Source organism: Cetorhinus maximus, chromosome 8, assembly GCF_964194155.1.
Source record: "Cetorhinus maximus chromosome 8, sCetMax3.hap1.1, whole genome shotgun sequence".
NCBI lineage: Eukaryota > Metazoa > Chordata > Chondrichthyes > Lamniformes > Cetorhinidae > Cetorhinus > Cetorhinus maximus.
In genome coordinates this window covers 104,988,797-105,008,796 of record NC_135886.1, presented here as the reverse complement: position 1 = coordinate 105,008,796, position 20,000 = coordinate 104,988,797, and the positions used below count along the sequence as shown (strand labels likewise).

The following is a 20,000-nucleotide window of genomic DNA, read 5'->3' as shown; positions in this document are numbered from 1 at the left end:
TTGGAAAACTTGCAATCGCACAAACTTATTTGTGGGAATAAATTGGGGAAGACGGATTTCGATATACATGATGTGTCTGTACAGGTTTTACCTTCAATAAGGCAACATCTTTATAGATTAAATCAGGCAAAGTTATCACAAGTACAAAATAAATCAATTTTATGCTTCAAAATGATATCATTGAGTCGAGTTGCAGTAACTGGAGTTTGCCTATTGTGGTACCAAAACTGGATGGAACACAAAGACTGTGTATGGGTTATCAAAAGGTGAATATGGTGACAAAAATGGACTAATATCTTATATCAAGGTTGGGAGATTGCATTGAGAAAGCAGGATAATTGAAATTTATCACAAAGGTTGACTTGCTAAAAGGATATTGGCAAGTACTATTGTCGGAGAGAGCAAAGGAGATATCGGCATTCGTAATGACAAGTGAACTAAATCAGTTTAAAGTCATCCCATTTGATATGAAGATTGCACCTGCAACATTTCAAAGACTGACAAACAAAGTAATTGCAGGTCTAAGCAATTGTGCTGTTTATATTGATGATCTAATAGTTTTCATTCCTACATAGGAGGAGCATTTACAGCATCTGGGATTATTATTTTCTCAATTCCAAGAAGCTAATATGATGATGAACTTGGCTAAAAGTGAATTTGCAAAAGCAGAAGTTATGTATCTAGGCTATATCATTGGACATGGAAAATCAAGGCCATTATGGATTTCCCAGTGCCAACAACAAAATGAGAAGCTTTGAGATTTCTGGGCATGAATGAGTTTTTCCAGAAATTTGTACCAAATATTAACAGTGTGGTTGCTCCACTGACTGAACTATTAAAAAGAACAAGAAGTTTTAATGGGCACTGGAGTGTAAGAAATCATTCGATAGTTTGAAAACTGTACTAACTACGACACCAGTTTTGGCAGTACCCAATTATGTCAAACAATTCAAGTTGGCCATTGACGCAAGCGATATAGGCATTGGGGCTGTATTGTTACAAGAAGATGACACTGGAATTGAAAAACCAATAGGGTATTTTTCATGGAAGCTGAACGTACAACAGAGAAGATATTCAACGGCCGAAAAAGAGACTTTGAGTTTGGTGTTAACATTGCAGCATTTTGAAATTTATGTTGCCAACAATTCATCAGAAACAATTGTTTATACAGACCATAATCCTTTTGAAGTTTTTGGACAAATTTCGAGACAAACGTGCAAGGCTTTTCAGGTGGAGTCTATTGTTACAACCATTTAATCTAAGGATTATACATATTGCTGGAAGAGAAAATCTGTTCGCAGATGCATTATCAAGAGTTTGAAGCTTAAAGGAACATTGGACATTTTAAAAAAAACCTGGACACTAAACTGGAGTGATTTCTGTTGCTACCAAGGACTTGTGTATGTATATATATATATATATTTATATATTAATGCATGCAGCTGATAGTGTAAAAAGTATAGGAGTTAGTGGAAGATGGGTTTTTTAAAAATGAAGCTGTCTTTTAAAATTATGATGGTTCATTCTTCAATAGGAAGGGGGATATCATGGAGATATTAATGTAGATAATGTTATTGGGAATTATTTTCAGTTTGGACTTGTAGTAGGGTCTGTGTCTGTGGGTGTGATTGTGTGTGTCTTAATTGGATTAAAGTCAGCTAGTTGGGGTGCTTTGAAGCATAGTAGTTTTGAGATGTTAAAGAACAAGGATGGAATTTCCCAAGCCCGTTGGCGGCGGGTGTGATACAGTCTGCAGAGGGTGTCACTCGTCATCATCGTCTGCTGTGCCCTTTACAAGCTGGCGCTGCAATGGGGTGAGGAGCTGGCTGAGGAGGAGATGCAGGAGCTGCACGCCTCCTCCGATGAGGAGGACGCCGACGGGGAAGAGGGTGAGGGGGCCCTCGGTGATGACGATGATGGAAATGAGGTTCTTGGCTAGATGAGGCAGGCACACTTGGGAGGCCCTCAGGGCTGCCAGATCTGTGGAGGATGATGACAACATGCAGTGAGGTAGGCCATAGATCCTCACATCGCAGTTGTGAACATTTGACTCGAGTCTGGCTTATCGCAGAACCAATACCCTCAGAGAGAATTCTCCTGTCATGGAAATGCAGTGGAAGCCTTAATAGTCACTCAATTGCAGGAGGATGATGACAACATGCAGTGAGGACACTCCATAGATCTTCACATAGCCTCTGAGAATGTCTGACTCCTGTCTGGCTGAGGGCAGCTCACTTGCGCTCCAAGATCAGGGCCATCTCAGAGACGCAGCCATGAAACTTTAGACGCGTCTGATGCTGTGTCCATCTTCAGCACCTCAGCCCTTCAGGAGCTGGTGCACAGCGTCACTGGTCACAGATGCTGGTGTTATGGGGGCCAGAACCACCTTAAACGTGCTGAGGCCACATAGAGAGAATGAGAGAACTCTGTGGCGCCTGCATTTTGGCAACAATGACCAGCACTGCCGAGGTGCAGGCATCAGTAATGTTTCCAGGGAGTGTGAGGCTGGACCATCACTTTGGTCTGATGGCTGCACAGAGCACAGGGAAGAGGCTCTAGACTGAGACACCTGCCTTTTATTTTGTGCAGAAAGGTTTCACATCTGTGTGACAAGAACACTGCTCATCAGAACACAGAGCCATAGGCAGGGAGACTTTCTGGGGTGTTTATTGATAATAGTGAACAGTATGCACAGGTGATCAACACCTGTGGCTGTGCAACTACTTTTACCTAACTTTCCTAACCCTGCCGCTATGTCTTGGTGCTCCCGGACATCCACAGCAGAGGTGGATGTAGCCTGCTGACTGCGACGCCCTGTCTGTGATGACCTTGGCAGGCGTCCTCTGGAGGGCCCCGGCCTGCTTTCAGGGTCCTTCTGTTTGGCAGTGGCACCCTCCTCGGCCTGTGAAGCTGGATCTGTGGAGGTCACAGGAAGAGGGGAGTCAGATGGGCCAGTCAATCCCAGAGTCACCTGGGCGGATGGCCCTGCAGTGTGCACCCGCTGATCCTCCTCCCTATGGGAGCCCGAGGGCCCCTGGCTGACTCCATGAATGAAAGAGGTAGCTGGAGTGACATCAAGCTGCCCAGCACCCCTCTCGCGTACACTCTGTTGGAAGCCAACTATGGCATCACTGATGGAATTAAGCCCCCGGAGCAGTGCAGGATTGACAGCCTGGACCAAGGTCTCCATGGCGGTTGCCATCCTGCCAGTGTTGACCCCAGTGAGTTGACATGCCGGCGCTATCACCTCAGCCTGAAGACGGATGGACTCCTCCATCGTGCCCTGCAACCTGAGGAGTGCAGCGGACATCCCTTCCTAATGTTCCATAGCCTTTGCAGCTCCAGCAACTGTGACATGACTGAGTCCAGTGGCTCATTATTTGACTCAGACTCAGCAATGTTCTGGCCTCCAGCAGTTCTCCAAGTTCCGGGGACCTGGGAAGTCCCTGCCTGCACCTGCTGTTGGTCAGAAAGCTCAATGTGCTCACCAGATTATGATCCCGAGGCTAGTATAAAGCTAGGTCCCACTGAGGTGTGTGTCTGTGCGCTGGTAGTGAATGTGGGTGAGCGTTGTGATGGGACTTCAGGGAGGGAACCTTCAGGTTCCACTTCGGAGGTTTCTTCGGGGCTTGATTGGAGGCTCTGGGTCATGGGCTCTATCGGCTGTTTGGCAGATGTGCCTGCGAAAGCAAGGGGAGATAATTAGTGCATGGCAGTGGCCTGTGAAACAGGACACATCACTCATGACATCGTTATCTAATGGATATTGCACTGCTGGATCCCCTCTTGGTAGAATAGCGCCAACCTCACCATCAGCACAGGACCGGCTCCGGTCATCACCAGCCAGCTGGATGGCTCTGTTTTCAATTTTGAGTGAGAACTTTGAATTCCGTCATCCCTCCAACTGCCTGCGACCTTTCTCTCCTGTTGTGAGCTAGTTTGTCCTGCATGGAAAGAGATGGGGAGAGTGTATCAGGATGCCTGTTGGGCCAAATGATAAGTATGCCTGGCCTGTGCGGGTGGTGAGTGGTCCCATGGATGGGATGAGGACAAAGATTGTGTGTGTGAGAGAGTGAATGGTGATGTCCCTTGCACTGGCAGTGAGTGAGGGCTCTGTAGGTGTGTGATGAGTTTATGATTGTGTGAGCTGAGAGTGATGAAAAGAATGACTTACCCTGGCGGAACGGAGGAGATCATTCATCATTTTGCAGCACTGGGTGGCTGCCCTGCTCTGCAGCGCGTTCACGCTGATCACCACTGCCACCGCCTCCCAAGCCGGGTTGGTGATATTGCTACCCATCCTGCGGCCAGAGCGGGGGTAGAGCACATTCTGGCGGGTCTCCACAGCATCCGGCAGTCAATCAAGGGTCCTATTGTTGAAGCGGGGTGCTGCAGTATTTTTGCCTTTGCAAGCCATGTCTCCCAGGCAGCAGTGATGAGCTGGTGGTGATGAGCACTTTGCTGGTGGCTCACTTTTAAAGGTGACAGCTGGCGAGATGCAACAGCGGGGTGATGGCAAGTGGGCGAATGACAGCCCGCCTGCCATGGAAACGGCGTGTTTTGCGGGAGTGAATATATAATGAGGTGGGCTTGGGAAGATATGACGTGAAAACCCGTCAATTTCATTGGCAGGTAGGACTCCATTTTACCCGCCCGCTACCGCACTTAGGGTGGAATTTTCCCAGAAGTGCACTAAGGAAGTTAAGGTAAACGGTATGTTTGCATTTTGTTGAATAAACCTTTCAAAGATGGGGTGAAATCTTGCACCTAGATAGGATACACCAAGCAATATGTTTATATTACTAATAAAATTGGTACTATGAAAGATGTTTTATTGTTAGAAGAGGTGGAGTTCAAGGGGCCTGGTGATGCAATGAGAATTTGCATTCAAAGGGAAGGCTAGGTATACGCAAGAAAGAGTTTTATGTGTGTAGGTCAGAGGCATACGAGATCTAAGCCGCCCGTAAGCTGACCACTGTGTCTGCGAAGGAACCAAATTGAAAGGAACTTCATTTTGAATTTGTAAGATAAAATGTGCTTTACCAGGTGTCTGTTTAAAGTCTATGGGTTATTGTTGCCTTGGGGAAGATTACCTGGGAGTAATTAATTTGAGGATTTGTTTAATAGTTATTATAGTAGTAATTTGTAGGCATGTGTATGTGTTTAATACCTTGGTAAATTAATAAATGTTTAACTTAATTTATACAAAAACTTCTGGAGGCTTGGTGGCTTCATTTCTGAATTCAGAGTTGCATCTCAAACATACCAATTAAAAATACAGGTTATGGCAGTTGTTTAAACGTTCTGTCTGGGATTTTAAATAACTCAACCTTTACCAGCTGCTGTCATAACAGTGACCACCACACAGTCCTTGTGGAGACAAAGTCCCATCTTCACATTGAGGATACCCTTTATCATGTTGTGTGGCACTACCACCATGCTAAATGGGATAGATTTCAAACATACCTGGCAACTCAAGACTGGGAACCCATGAGACACTGTGGACCATCAGCAGCAGCAGAATTGTACTCAATGACAATCTGTAATCTCATGGCACAACATATCCCCCACTCTACCATTACCACCAAGGCAATGGATCGACCCTGGTTCAATGAAGAGTGCAGGAGGGCATTATAGGACCAGAACAAGGCATGTCTAAAAATGAGGTGTCAACTTGGTGAAGCTATAACTCGGGACAGCTTCCATGCCAAACAACATAAGCAGCAAGGGATAGACAGAGCTAAGCGATTCCACAACCAACGGATTGGATCTAAGCTCCGCAGTCCTGCTACATCCAGTTGTGAATGGTGGTGGACAATTAAACAACTCACTGGAGGAGGTGGCTCCACAAATATCCCCATCCTCAATGATGAGGGAGCCCAGCACGTCAGTGCAAAAGATAAGGCTGAAGCATTTGCAACAATCTTCAGCCAGAAGTGCCGAGTGGATGATCCATCTTGGCCTCCTCCAGAGGTCCCCAGCATCGCAGATATCAGTCTTCAGCCAATTCGATTCACTCCACGTGATATCAAGAGACGGCTGAAGGCACTGGATACTGCAAAGGCTATGGGCCCTGACAATATTTCAGCAATAGTACTGAAGATGTGTGCTCCAGAACTTGACCCATCCCTAGCCAAGCTGTTCCAGTACAACTATAACATTGGCATCTACCTGGCAAGGTGGAAAACTGCCCAGGTATGTTCTGTACACAAAAAGCAGGCAAATTCAGCCCAGCCATTTACCGCCAATCAGTATACTCTTGACCATCAGTAAAGTGATGGAAGAGGTCATTAACAGTGCAATCAAGCTGCATTTGCCCACCAATAGCCTGCTCACTGACGCCCGGTTTGGGTTCTGCCAGGGTCACTCAACTTCTGACCTCACTACAGCCTTGGCTCAAACAAGGACAAAAAAGCAGAACTCCAGATGTGAGGTGAGAGTGACTGCCCTTGACATCAAGGCAGCATTTGACTGAGTGTAGCATCAAGGGCTCCTAGCAAAACTGGAGTCAATAGGAATCAGGGGGAAAACTGTTTATTGTTTGGAGTCATACCTAGCACAAAGGAAGATGGTTGTGGTTGTTGGAAGTCAATCATCTCAGTTTCAGGACATCACTTCAGGAGTTCCTCAGGGTAGTGTCCTAGGCCCAACAATCTTCAGCTGCTTCATCAATGACCTCCCATCCATCATAAGGTCAGAAGTGGGGATGTTTACTGACGATTGCACAATGTTCAGCACCATTCACAACTCCTCAGGTATTGAAGTAGTCCATGTCCAAATCCAACAAGACCTGGACAACATCCAGGCTTGGGCTGACTAGTGGCAAGTAACATTTGCACCACGTAAGTGCCAGGCAGTGACCATCTCCAACAAGAGAGAATCCAACTATCACCCCTTGATATTCAATGGCATTGCCATCACTGAATCCCCCCCTATCAACATCCTGGGGGTCACCATTGGCCAGAAAGTAATCTGGACTAGCCATATAAATACTGTGGCTACAAGAGCAGGTCAGAGGCTAGGAAGCCTGCGGCAGGTAACTCACCTCCTGACTCCCCAAAGCCTATCCACCATCTACAAGGCACAAGTGAGGAGTGTGATGGAATACTCTCCACTTGCCTAGATGAGTGCAGCTTCAACAATACTCAAGAAGCTCGACACCATCCAGGACAAAGCAGCTCACTTGACTGGCACCCCATCCACAAACGTTCACTCCCTCCGCAACTGACGGGCAGTGGCAGCAGTGTGTACCATCTACAAGATGCACTGCAGAAATTCACCAAGCCTCCTTAGACAGCACCATCAAAACGCATGACCACTGCCATTTAGAAGAACAGGGGCAGCACCTAGATGGGAACAACACCATCTGGAAGTTCCCTTCCAAGGCACTCACCATTCTGACTTGGAAATATATCAGTGTTCTTCACTGTCACTGGGTCAAAATCCTGAAACTCCCTTCCTAACAGCACTGTGGGTGTATCTACACCACATGGCCTGCAGCAGTTCAAGAAGACAGCTCACCACCACCTTCTCAAGGACAATTAGGGATGGGCAATAAATGCTGGCCTAGCCAGCAACACCCACATCCTGTAAATGAATTTTTAAAAATCCACTCAGTTCACAGGCAAATAGGGTTTGGCAACAAATGCTGACCTTGCCAGCGATGCCAACATCCCAACAAAAGAATGAACAAAAAAACACCATTCACAACTGCATGTGGCCGGGCTGCAGAGCTTAGTCTGATTTGTTGGTTGTGGGATTACTTTCCTCTGTCTATCATATACTGCTTCTGCTGATTGACATATAAGTAGTCCTGTGTTGTAGCTTCACTAGGTTGACACCTCATTTTTAGGTATGCTTGGTGCTGCTCCTGGCATGCTCCCCTGCACTCTCCATTGAACCAGGGTTAACTCCCTGGCTTGATGGTAATGGTAGAGTGGGGGATATGCCATGCCATGGGGTTACATGTTGTGGTTGAGTACAATTCTGCGGTTGATGATGGCCCACAGCACCTCATTGGTGCCCAATTATAAGTTCCTTGATCTGTTGAAAATCTATCCCATTTAGCACAGTGGCAGTGCCACACAATACGATGGAGGGAATCCTCAATGCCAGGAATTTGCCTCCATAGAAACTCTGCAATGGTCACTCCTACCAATACTGTCATGGACAGATACATCTGTGATAAGTAGATTGGTGGGGACAAGGTCAAGTAAGTGTTTCCCCCCTATTGTTTCCCTGACCATCTGCCGCACTCCCAGTGTAGCAGCTATGTCCTTTATTATTTGGCCAGCTTGTTGCCAAGCACCCTCGATGATGGACATTCTCCAAGTCCCCCGCCCAGAGTACATGCTGTGCCACTGTCTGTGATTTTTCCAATTGCTGTTTAATATGGAGGAAAACTGATTGATCAGCTGAGGGGGCTTGATAGGTGGCAATCAGCAGGAGATTTCCTCGCTCATCTTTGAGACTCCACATTTCCCACATTATATTCCATCTGCTATCTTGTTTCCCACTCACTTTACCTGCCTGCATCTCTTTGCCGCCTCTTAGTTATCTTAGTTTACATTCCCAACTAGATTTGTATCATCAGTGGTGTGATGTGATATATATGTACCTTTAATGAAACATATGTTAAATGTTGCCAATCACTACCACCTTGACACAGGGTGTCACGTATTGGTCCCATGCCTTGTACTCAGTCTACAGCAGCAGATGGTCAGAGTCAAACATGTATACTTAGCCTTCTCGTTAACATTATTTATATATAGTCTGATCTTCAAATAAAGAATGCACATTATCGTTTTACTAATCCCTGTCATATGTTTGGCATGTTTACATCGAAGAGAAGAACATTAGACAGGGAAGTTTTATTTGAAGGTTTGACTGAGAAGTATACAAGTCATGATCCTTCATACACAGCGGAAGAAAATAATTTGTCTGAAAATGAAACAATTATCACTGTGTGTAAATGTCACTGCAGCTTTGTAGGAATCCTACATTCTGTACCTGCATTCTAGGACATCATTGCACCTCGTAGCTAGCAGGCACCAGGCGCCGGCAAGATTGTTCAAATTTGGGGGAGTTTGATCAGTATAAGTCTAACTGCTGTGACGGTTAAGCAGCAACAGAATTAAAAAGCTGGCTCTGGAAAGTCTACCTTTAAGAATAATTCCACAGATAGAGGAATTACTGCTGCAGACCATTTTCTACGTGAGGTCAGGAGGAATTTAAAAATACTGGAGACTTGGTTCGGATAGAAGAGTCCATCCAGGAACAGCTCCTAACAGCTAAAAGAATACAGTTAAAAAGTCTTTTTTCAATGTTTTATTTTACTTTTGAAGTCTGCTCTACAAATTAGCGCTTAAAATCATGGCTTTGTGGGCAGGGTTTAGAGTAAATCCAGGACAGAAGAAAGAGCTCAACAGCATCACCATTGCAGTCAAGCAACAACCCATGGCCAGCAAAGGCAGTGGCCAATTAGGGTACTGAAACCAGAGCTAAATTAAGTTTAGAAGAGCTGCAGAAGAAAACCTGAATAGCTGTCCTGTCTCTGATAATTTTAATAATCCTGAAAAAGCCACAGTTATGACCACAAAATTTCCAACACTCAGTTGGATGCTAGTTGACGTAGGGCTGTGCTCTCTGGGCCTCATTATTTCAGAGCCAGATAGACAAGCCATTAAAATTAATGTTATATGCAATGAAGGCCTCCATAGTCTGAGTATGTCAGGCCTGTCTGACAGCCATTTTAAAAATTCAGGTAAAATATGTCAACACTTGAAGATCAATTACAAGTAGCATTCAACTTCCCAATACACCATCTGGAATCCTTGTCTTTCAGACAACAACCGACAGAGACCATTGATCACTTCATAAACAGATGTAGAGTCAAGGGGCGAGACTGTGACTATAGGGCAGCAGAGCCAGCTGACAGAACAATTGAGCTCATGATAACATCTACCCTGATTGAAGCATTCCGAAAAGACCTCATGGACCAACCCAAAGGTTACACTATGGAAAGAGAACTGCAAAGTGGATGCAAGTACAAAACCATACTAATGGGCAGACAGAGTGTACAGACTATGTGTAATTTGTCCGCTGTTAGCATGATAGCCAACGCAGGTAAGCCTAGTTAGCAATGCAGGTGATGCAGCCTCATACATACTCCCAGAAATTGCCCACCTTTTAATGCTGTAAGCAAGGCATCTGGCACCAAAGGACATTGGAAGTGTCATTGCAGAAAGCAAGATCTGGAATCAATGGTTCAACATCATGAGAAGCCACAAAAGCTGGACATGTACAGCATTCCCACCGTTGAAATGTGTATACCAAATAGCGTCAAGACAAGATTCACGAAATGAATAGCCAAGTTATATGGTCAGACAATGAAACGGCCAGACCATTGATACACAAACTGAGCTGACACTCAGCATGGTGAACATCAAAGAATGTATTGGCACAGTAGTATCAACAGAGCCTTTGGCACCGCCCAGATTATGTGCCCAAAGATGTAGGGTCAGCATACCCTATATGCAAAACTGGATATTGGTGTAGGTGCAAAGATCCTTCCAATTTGCACACTGAAATATATGTCCCCACAGAAGTGGCAAATGATGGTTCAAACAACCTAGGCCAAACTCGCTGCATAAAATGTCTCAGAGATTCAATCCCTGGGATCGATTACACTCAAGTGTCACTACAACAACTTGCCCGGGTCAACCCAGTTATTTTATACTGCGGACACTACAGGTCCAGTGATCACAGGCCTACTAGCGTGCAAGGGCCTGTCCTTGGTCGCCATTCATGGTATCGTTAAGATAATAATGAAGACCACAGACCACGAGGGTCACTATTAGAAGCCCCATGCTTACACTGGGAGAAGACCACCTAACTTCAAAGTAGGAAATCAGCCGACAGGTTATCAGCACAATTTGAAGTGAATATGTATACCCATTCCGAATGTGCACACTTCATTGCACTATGAAGCCAATGCAGAATTGCTATTTGACAGACAAGTGCGGACAAACCTCTGCAGTGATCACTTGTCGATGCTCCCAGGGGTACGTGATGCAGCACTCAAAAAACAGGGGAAGAAGAAACATGCCCAAGACCAGGGTAACAAATTTACCAAACCTAAACGAAAGTCTGAGTCCAACACCCAACTGATGGCACCTGGGATCCAGTGGAATCATCAGCATGTGCCCAGAGCCAAGGCCGCATCAAGTATGAACACTAAATGGCTTGATACTGCGCCAAAACAGTTGGAACATCAGAACAATACCACACCTAGAAACACCGAGTAGTCCTATTGCAAACAGAACAAAATGCAGCACAAACAAAGCACCCCAAACCAGCATTCTGAAAATGCACAGCAGGCTCCAGCAAAGATCACCCTAAGTAGGTCTAGACAGATAAGCAAACCACCAATACATTCCAGAGACTTGTAAATTTACTTCTTTGTAAGACAGTTTAGTCAGTCACAATGTTATTTTCTTATGCTGTCATGTAAGTATTTGATTCTCTAGTTTTCCACTCTTGTTTAGAATAAAAGGAAATTTTGTGATATGATGCATATGTATCTTTAAGGGTGCATATTTTAAACTGCTGCCAATCACTACCATATCGGCCACCTAGTTCCATAACTTGTACTCAGTCAACAGCAGCAGATGATCAGCATCAGACAATTATACTTATCTCCCTAGTTAACACTATCTGTATATAGTCTTATCTTCGAATAAAGAACCCATATTATCGCTTTACAAATCCATGTCATATGATTGGTATGTTTATGTAGGAGAAGAAGATAAAAGTCAGCAAACTTGGATGCATTACTCATAATTTCATTGTCTAAGTCCTTTGTCTATTATAGATTGTAAATAGATGAGGCGTCAGCACTGATTCTTGTGGCACTCCACTAGTTACAGCTGACCAACTTGAAAATACCCCACTTATTCCTACTCTTCGCTTCATATCCATTAACCAATTCTCTATCCATGCAAATATAGTACTTCAAACTCCATGAGCACTTCTATCTTACATATTAAACTTTTCTGTGTGGCATTTTCTTAATTTCTTTTTCAAAATCCAAGCATACTACATCAACTGGTTCCTCTTTATCCACCCTAATATTTACGCCTTCAAATAACTCTAATAAATTTGTGAAACAGGGTTTCCTTTTCATAAAACCATGCTGATTTTCTGAATGCATTGTTAAAACTTCCTTGATAATCAATTGCAGCATTTTCTCTACACCTGATGCTAGGCTAACTGTAGATCCCTGTTTTCTCTCTCTCCTTCCTTTCTTGAATAGCAGAGTTATATTTACTAACCTCCAGTCTCCTGGGACCATTCTAGAACCTAAGGAGTTTTTTGCATATCACAACCAGTGATCCTGCTGTCTCTGCAGTTAACTGCTTTACATCCCTAGGATGCAGACCTGAATTTGTTGGATTTTAGTCCCTTAAATTTTTCCAATACTTTTTCTCTTCTCATATGAAGTATCTTAATATCACTCACTTTACCATTTGACTACTCTTTCATTCTGGTATGTAATCTATGTTTTCTACTGTGCTGGCAGACACAATAGAAATATTGGGGTCTGGAGTCACACTTAGGCCTGACCAGGGAAGGAGAGGACATGGAATGACAGAGAGAGTTTAATGATAATGAACACCAGTGAGTAAAATCCACGCAGGGAATAGTCATAAAGAAATTAAATTAAAGTCTCTTTTTCTGAATGCACAAAGCATATCTAATAAGATAGATGAAATCAAGATAAATGGTTTGGATCTAATCTCCATTACAGAGACCTTGTTACATGGTGACCAAGGTTGAGGAACAATTATTCCATAAGCTACAATATTTTAAAAGATAGACAGCATGGCAATGGAGGAACAATAGCCCTGATCATAAAGGATGGCCGAAGGACATTAGTAAGAAAGGATCTGGCCTCAGAAGATCATGAAGTAGAATCAATGTGGTTGGAAATTAGGAATAGCAAGAGTCAGAAAGTAGTTTATAGGCCTCTGACAGCAATTTATACCAATGCTCAGAGCATTAAGAAAAATTAACTGGAGCCTGTAACAAAAGTAATGAAATAATTGTGAGGGACTTTAATCTTCATATAGATTAGGCCAATAAAATTGGCAGATGTGGTCTGGAAGATGAATTTATCGAATGCTTCTGTGACATTTTCCTGGAGCAAAATGTTGTGAATCAACCATGGATAAAGCTATCAAACATGTAGTAAAAAATATTTGTTCAATGCCTCTGCCATTTCCTCAATCCGCATGATAATTTTTCCCATCTCTGCTTTTAAAGAGACCGATGTTTACTTTCACTACTTTTGTTATATACTTGTAAAAGCTCATACTGGCTAGTTTAATCTCTTATTCTATACTTTTCCCTTTTTGATGGAAGAATGTGGAGGGTTACGGGAAGAAGGTGGGGGAAAAGCACTAAGTAAATTGCTCAACCGGAGAGCCAGTACAGACACAATGGAATGAATGGCCTCCTTGTGTGGTGTAGAAATTCTGAGATACTGTGATATTTTTTCATTGGGTTGGTTAGCTCAGTTGGCTAGATGGCTAGTTTGTGATACAGAGTGATGCCAATAGTGTGGGTTCAATGACTGTACCAACTGAGTTAATCTATGCAGGCCTGCCTTCTCAACCTTGCCTGGAGTGTGGTAACCCTCTAATTAAACTCATCACCAGTCTTCTCTCTCTAATGAGAGAGCAAGCTATGGAAACACTTTTTTTTGGTGGTCCTTCGCTGGTTTCTACTTCCTATCCTCAGGCTCATTTCTATTATTTGCAAGTCAAAGTATTCGTTCCTTCCCCTCTTTCAGAAATTCCAAACTGGCCCATCACAATTGAGATTTTTAAACTTCTTCTGGTCAATTCTAACAGAATTAATCTTTAGTATCTTAGAGATAAATGTTTAGAATCTTGAGTTGAGCAGCAGGGGCAGAATGTTTCGCTTGGCATGCGGGCGAGCGTCTCGATCTCATTGCGCACTCGTGCGATATTTCGGTCAGCGGGCGCGCACATAAGTTGGAAGCGCACCCGCCAACAATGAACGGGGCTATTAAGCCCATTAACAGTACAATTAACTGGGATTTTTCGCTGCCCATCCAACTTTATGGCTGGTGGGCAGGCGAATCGACCAGGCGATCTTTGCGTTTTTCAGGAAGCCTCATCCATGGGCGGGATGAGGTTTCCGATATTATTTTAAAAAAACGTTTGCACAGAATTTTCATCATCCATATGTTCCGGTGACTGACTCTGATGCATGGGCGTTTTTTTCCTGGTTTTTAAAATCTTTAATTTTTGCATTTAAGTACTTCAGCCCCCTGAGGCAGCTCTCTGCCTTCAGGGAGCTTTCCTTCCATGTTCCTCCACGCCCACGCTCACGTCAGCGTTCACCCTCCTCCCGCCCCCAACCCAGCCAGCGATGATCAATTCAGCATGGGCTTCACACAGGCTGACCGTTAATTGGCCAGCCAGTGTGAATTTGCAGTCGGGGGCTGATCGCGGTGGGCGGTCCGCTCCCCGGCTACACCCGAGCCCACCGATCACACCTGCCCGCCAAGCTGAAAATTCAGGCCCAGGTCTCTGTGGGAGGTGAGAAGAAAGGGAAAGAGACAAGCTGAAAAAAAAAATCAACACAAAGGGATAGAGTTTGTGAGAGGCCAACAGAGTGAGAAATATACAGAGGACGGGGAATATTTGGGAAAAACTCACATGATGAGGAAAAGGGAGAAAAAGTTTCCTGCGCAAATACAGAGAAACACAGGCAAGAGAATCGATGTGAGACACAAATACAGAGAGAGAGAGGGAGAGACAAGCAATGGACAAATGGAGCACAAGAAAGTTATAGAATACATGACAAGCTGAGAGACAAAGTGGAAAATGACTCTTGTTCTTGTACTTAGCTAATGAGGAGCATTACGAGAGATTAACTATTTTCGTTAATACATTACCACCATTCATTTTTTATTTATTACTGAGTGTTCAGCAATCTCAGTGGCTCAATGACATGGTTCCTGCTGCTGATTCCTATCCCAGTATTTCTGCTGTCTGATCATAATGAAGATGGTCACTGAAACTATTGCCCATTCTTCTCTCTCATTCAGACTGGCAGAATGAAAAATGAACAGTTGGTTTCTATATTTTACCCAATAGAAGTGAAGACAGTACCTTTGGGAGTCCTGCTGCATGTTTCATCTGCACCCCACCAACTGAAGCAGTCTGCCCACGGCAGGGGGGATTGGAGGGAAGCAAACAAGTAGTACAGGCTGTAGGCGATGATGCAGGTGTAGGAAATGTTGGAAATTGAGGTCACAAGGACCATATTGATCCCCACACCTGAAAATAAACAAGGAACAGGAGATTAGATTTGGAACTATTGATTTGAAATCAATTCTTTGACATGGGTTCTGCTGGTCAGACAAACCAATTGTGTTTTGCTGCAATCAGTCACCATGGGGACCAGTGAGACTGTCCTGGCTGACCACACCTGCAAGAAATGTCACTGCCTCGACTCACTCCGGATCAGGGTCCAAGAGATCAGGAACTATGATGGAGCAAAGGAGTTGGGTGTTCTCACGCACACAAATCACTACATCTAACAAAAATGGCAAATGGAATGTTGGCTTTTAGCTCAAGGGGCTGCAGTATAGGAGAAAATTGCATTTCAGTTGTACAGAGCCTTAGGCAGACCCCATCTGGCCAACTACATACAGATTGGGCATGGTAGCTCAGAAGGATATACTAGCCTGAGGGATGGTACAGCATTTATTGACTTGAATAATGCCAAAATTCAACTGGTTAAATTAAGAGGACTGATGATATAATATTGGCTTGTATTCGCCTACATTTAGAATTATGATGAGTGATCTAATAGAAATGTTTTAAAATGTAAGTGAATCCAGTAATATAGATGCAGAGAACCAAACATATGAACATACAAATTAGGAACAGGAGTAGGCCACTCAGCCCTTATAGCCTGCTCCATCATTCAATAAGAGCATGGCTGACCTGATTGTAACCTCAACCCCACATTCTCGCCTACCCCTGATAACCTTTCACCCCTTTGCTTATCAAGAATCTATCTAGTTCTGATTTTAAAATATTGAAAGACTCTGCTTCCACCACCTTTTAAGGAAGAGAGTACCAAAGACCCATGACCCTCTGAGAGAAAAAAATTCCTCTCATCTTTGTCTTAATTGGGCGACCCATTATTCTTAAACAGTAACCCCCCCGAGTCCTAGATTCTCTCACAAGAGGGAACATCCTTTCCACATCCACCTTGTCAAGACCCCTCAAGAGTTTATATGTTTCAATCAAGTTGCCTCTTACTGTTCTAAACTCCAGCAGGTACAAGCCTAGCCTGTCCAATCTTTCCTCCCATAAGACAACCCACCCATTCCAGGTATTAGTCTAGTAAACCTTCTCTGAACTGTATCTAATGCATTTACATCCTCCCTTAAATAAGGAGAGCAATACTGTACACAGTGCTCCAGGCATGGTCTCACCAATGCCTTGTATAACTAAAGCATAACCTCTCTAATTTTGTATTCAATTTCCCTCACTATAAATGATAATATTCTATTAGCTTTCCTAATTACCTGCTGTACCTGCATACTAACCTTCTGTGATTCATGCACGAGGACATGCAGATCCTTCTAGAGCTCTGCAATCTCTCACAGTTTAGATAATATACTTTTTTATTCTTCCTGCCAAAATGAACAATTACACATATTCCCATATATATTCCATTTGCCAGACCTTTGCCCATTCACTTCACCTATCTATAACCCTTTGTCACCTCATTAGTCCTCTTCATAACTTACTTTCTTACCTAACTTTGCATCATCAGCAAATTTAGCTACCATACCATCTGCCCCTTCATCCAGGTCATCTATATAAATTGTAAACAGTTGAGGTTCCAGCACTGATCCCTGTGGCACACCACTCGTTACATCTTTCTAACCAGAAAATTACCCATTTATACCTACTCTCTGTTTCCTGTTAGCGAGCCAATCTTCTATCCATGACAATTTGTTACACTCTACGCCATGAGCTTTTATTTTTTGTAATAGCCTTTGATGTGGCATCTTATCAAATGCCTTCTAGAAATCTGGAAAGTACAGCACATCCACCGATTCCCCTTAATCCACAGCACATGTTACTTCTTCAAAGAACTCCAATAAATTGGTTAAACATAATTTCCCTTTCATAAAACCACGGTACTCTGTCTGATCACCTTGAATTTATCTAAGTGCCCTGCTATAACATCTTTAATAATAGTTTCTAATATTTTCCCTATGACAGATGTTAAGCTAACTGATAAACAAAATTTTAATCAGTAAGGGAATCAAAGGATGTGAGGAAAAGGCAGGAAAGTGGAATTGAAGATTATCAGATCAACCATGATCTCATTGAATGGCGGAGCTGACTCAATAGGCCGAATGGCCTACTTCTGCTCCTACGTCTTATGGCTTTATGGTATAACAGGCCTGTAATTTCCTGCTTTCTGTCTCCCTCCCTTTTTGAATAAAGGAGTTATATTCATTATTTCCCAGTCTAATGGAATCTTGCCTGAATCTAGGTAATTTAGGAAAATTAAAACCAATGCATCAACTATCTCACTAGCCACTTCTTTTAAGACCCTTGGATGAAGTCCATCAGGACCCAGGGATTTGCCAGCCCACAGCTCCAACAATTTGCTCAGTGACACTTCCCTGGTGATTGTAATTTTCTCGACTTCCTCCCTTCCTTCCATTTCCTGATTTGCAGCTATTTCTGGGAAATTACTCGTATCCTCTATAATGAAGACTGATGCAAAATGTCTGTTTAATTCATTTCCTATCTCCGTTTTTCCATTATTAATTCCCCAGACACACTTTCTATTGGACCAGTGCTCACTTTATTAACTCTTTTCTTTTTTAACTATCCATAGAAATTCTTACTATCTGTTTTTATATTGCTAGCCAGCTTTCTCTCATATTCTAATTTTTGCTCTACCTGTTTCCTCTCAAATGGAAGCAAAATACTGCAGATGCTGGACATCTGAAATAAAAGCAGAAAGTGCTGGAAACACTCACCATGTCTGGCTGAAACAGTGGGGAAAGAACAGGGTGAATGTTTCAAGTTCAATATGAAGCCATATAAATACTGTGGCTACAAGGGCTGCTCAGAGGCTAGGAGTCTTGTGGCAAGTAACTCACCTCCTGACTCGTCAAAGCCTGTCCACCATCTACAAGGCACAAGTCAGGAGTGTGATGGAACACTCTCCACTTGCCTGGATGAGTGCAGCTCCCACAACACTCAAGAAGCTTGACGCCATTCAGGACAAAGAAGCCCTTGATTGGTACCCCATCCACAAACATTCACTCCTTCCTCCACCGCCGTACAGTGGCAATAGTGTGTACCATCTACAAGATGCACTGCATGAACTCACAAAGGCTCCTTAGATAGCACCTTCCAAACCCACAACCACTACCATCTAGAAGGACAAGGGCAGCAGACACATGGGAACACCACTTGGAAGTTCCCCTCCAAGCCACTCACCAACTTGACATGGAAGTATAACTCCGTTTCTTCACCATTGCTGGTTCAAAATCCTGGAACTCCCGCCCTAACAGCATTGTGGGTGTACCACATGGACTGCAGCGGTTCAAGAATATAGCTCACCACCACCTTCTCAGGGCACTTAGAGATGTGCAATAAATGAGCCCAGCCAAGGACACACATCGCACGAACAAATTTTTTAAAAGTCTCTTTTTCGGAATCTACTTTCCTCTGCTTACTGGAATTCATAACAGAAGGGCACAATCTTAAAATTAGAGCTTTGCCGAGCCTGAATGAAATGAGGGTGCAATTATGATCATAAGGTGTACTGGAAGTCTTGAATTTTCCCCCAAAAAAGGCTGTGGATATTAATAATCAAGGCTAAAATTGGTAGACTTTTATTAGTTATGGGTAACAAATGTTATGAAGCAAAAAGAGTGTTGAGGCATAGATCAGCTATAATCTAATTAAATAGTCAAACAGAGGCTGAATAATCTACTGCAGTCACTATGTTCATAGGAAAGAAAGGGTGGCTTGAGAATTACTGCAGGTTAAAGGCATCATAACAGTTACCATGGAAACCTGGTGCACACCTCCATGATGAGCTGCATGTTATCACACACCAACTGGACCGTAAGGAAATGCAATGCTTGTTGTTTTGTTATAATGATATAAAGGTACCAATCACTCATAAGGGATTGGGTAAACAAGTTGTGGCTTCATTTATTGAGACTCGGCATATGAGAATAGTTATACAAAAGTGGAAAGCTGAAAACATCAGATCTGGATTTTGTTCTGCTCACAGGCAGAAGTGAAACTAAAACTGGATCAAATTACGCACTTCAATTCTACAGATGGCATGTTGCTGTCCCTTAAAGGCACATTACAGCATCCTCTTTCTTTTTAAAGATATATTCCCCACTTGCAAAGAAGTAGAATTATTTTCAATCCATGTTCATGTTTAGTTGCCATTACTTAAGTATATAGAACTGATGAATCTATGACTCTCTAAAGCATAACAGTAATCTACTGATACACCCAGATCATGTAGCGGTAACCTTGTCTGGAGGTTTCTTTAATTGCTCAAAGTGACCTGTGGGATTGTCATTCTTGGATATTGTTTCTGGTTGCCTTTGGGATCTTGTCCTAGATGCAAAAGAATGCACTGTGGTTGAGGAGCTGGAATGGATCTGATTTGTCCTCAGTTACACCTCACTGTTGTGCTTTTGGATGAAATAACTTCATAGGAACAAAAACAAAAATTGCTGGAAAAACTCAGCAGGTCTGACAGCATCTGTGGAAAGGAAGACAGAGTTAACGTTTCGAGTCTGTATGACTCTTCATCAGAACTAAAGAGGAATAAGAAATGTGGTGAAATATAAGCTGTTTAAGGGGGGTGGGACGGGTGGAGCTGGATAGAGG

General features: G+C 43.4%; 1 protein-coding gene across 8 annotated transcripts in view; it reads right to left on the bottom strand.

Moving 5' to 3' along the window:
* LOC144683854 (sodium- and chloride-dependent neutral and basic amino acid transporter B(0+)-like) overlaps positions 1 to 20,000 on the bottom strand; it is a 453,756-nt gene that overhangs the window by 50,520 nt on the left and 383,236 nt on the right. For all 8 annotated transcript variants that reach the window (XR_013577349.1, XR_013577348.1, XR_013577347.1 and 5 more), the window contains one exon: positions 15,204 to 15,371. Coding sequence is in view for 1 of the 8 variants with exons in the window: in XM_078547360.1 (XP_078403486.1) it covers positions 15,204 to 15,371 (168 nt within the window). In the remaining 7 variants the exon portion in view is untranslated. The remainder of the gene's footprint in view (positions 1 to 15,203; positions 15,372 to 20,000) is intronic.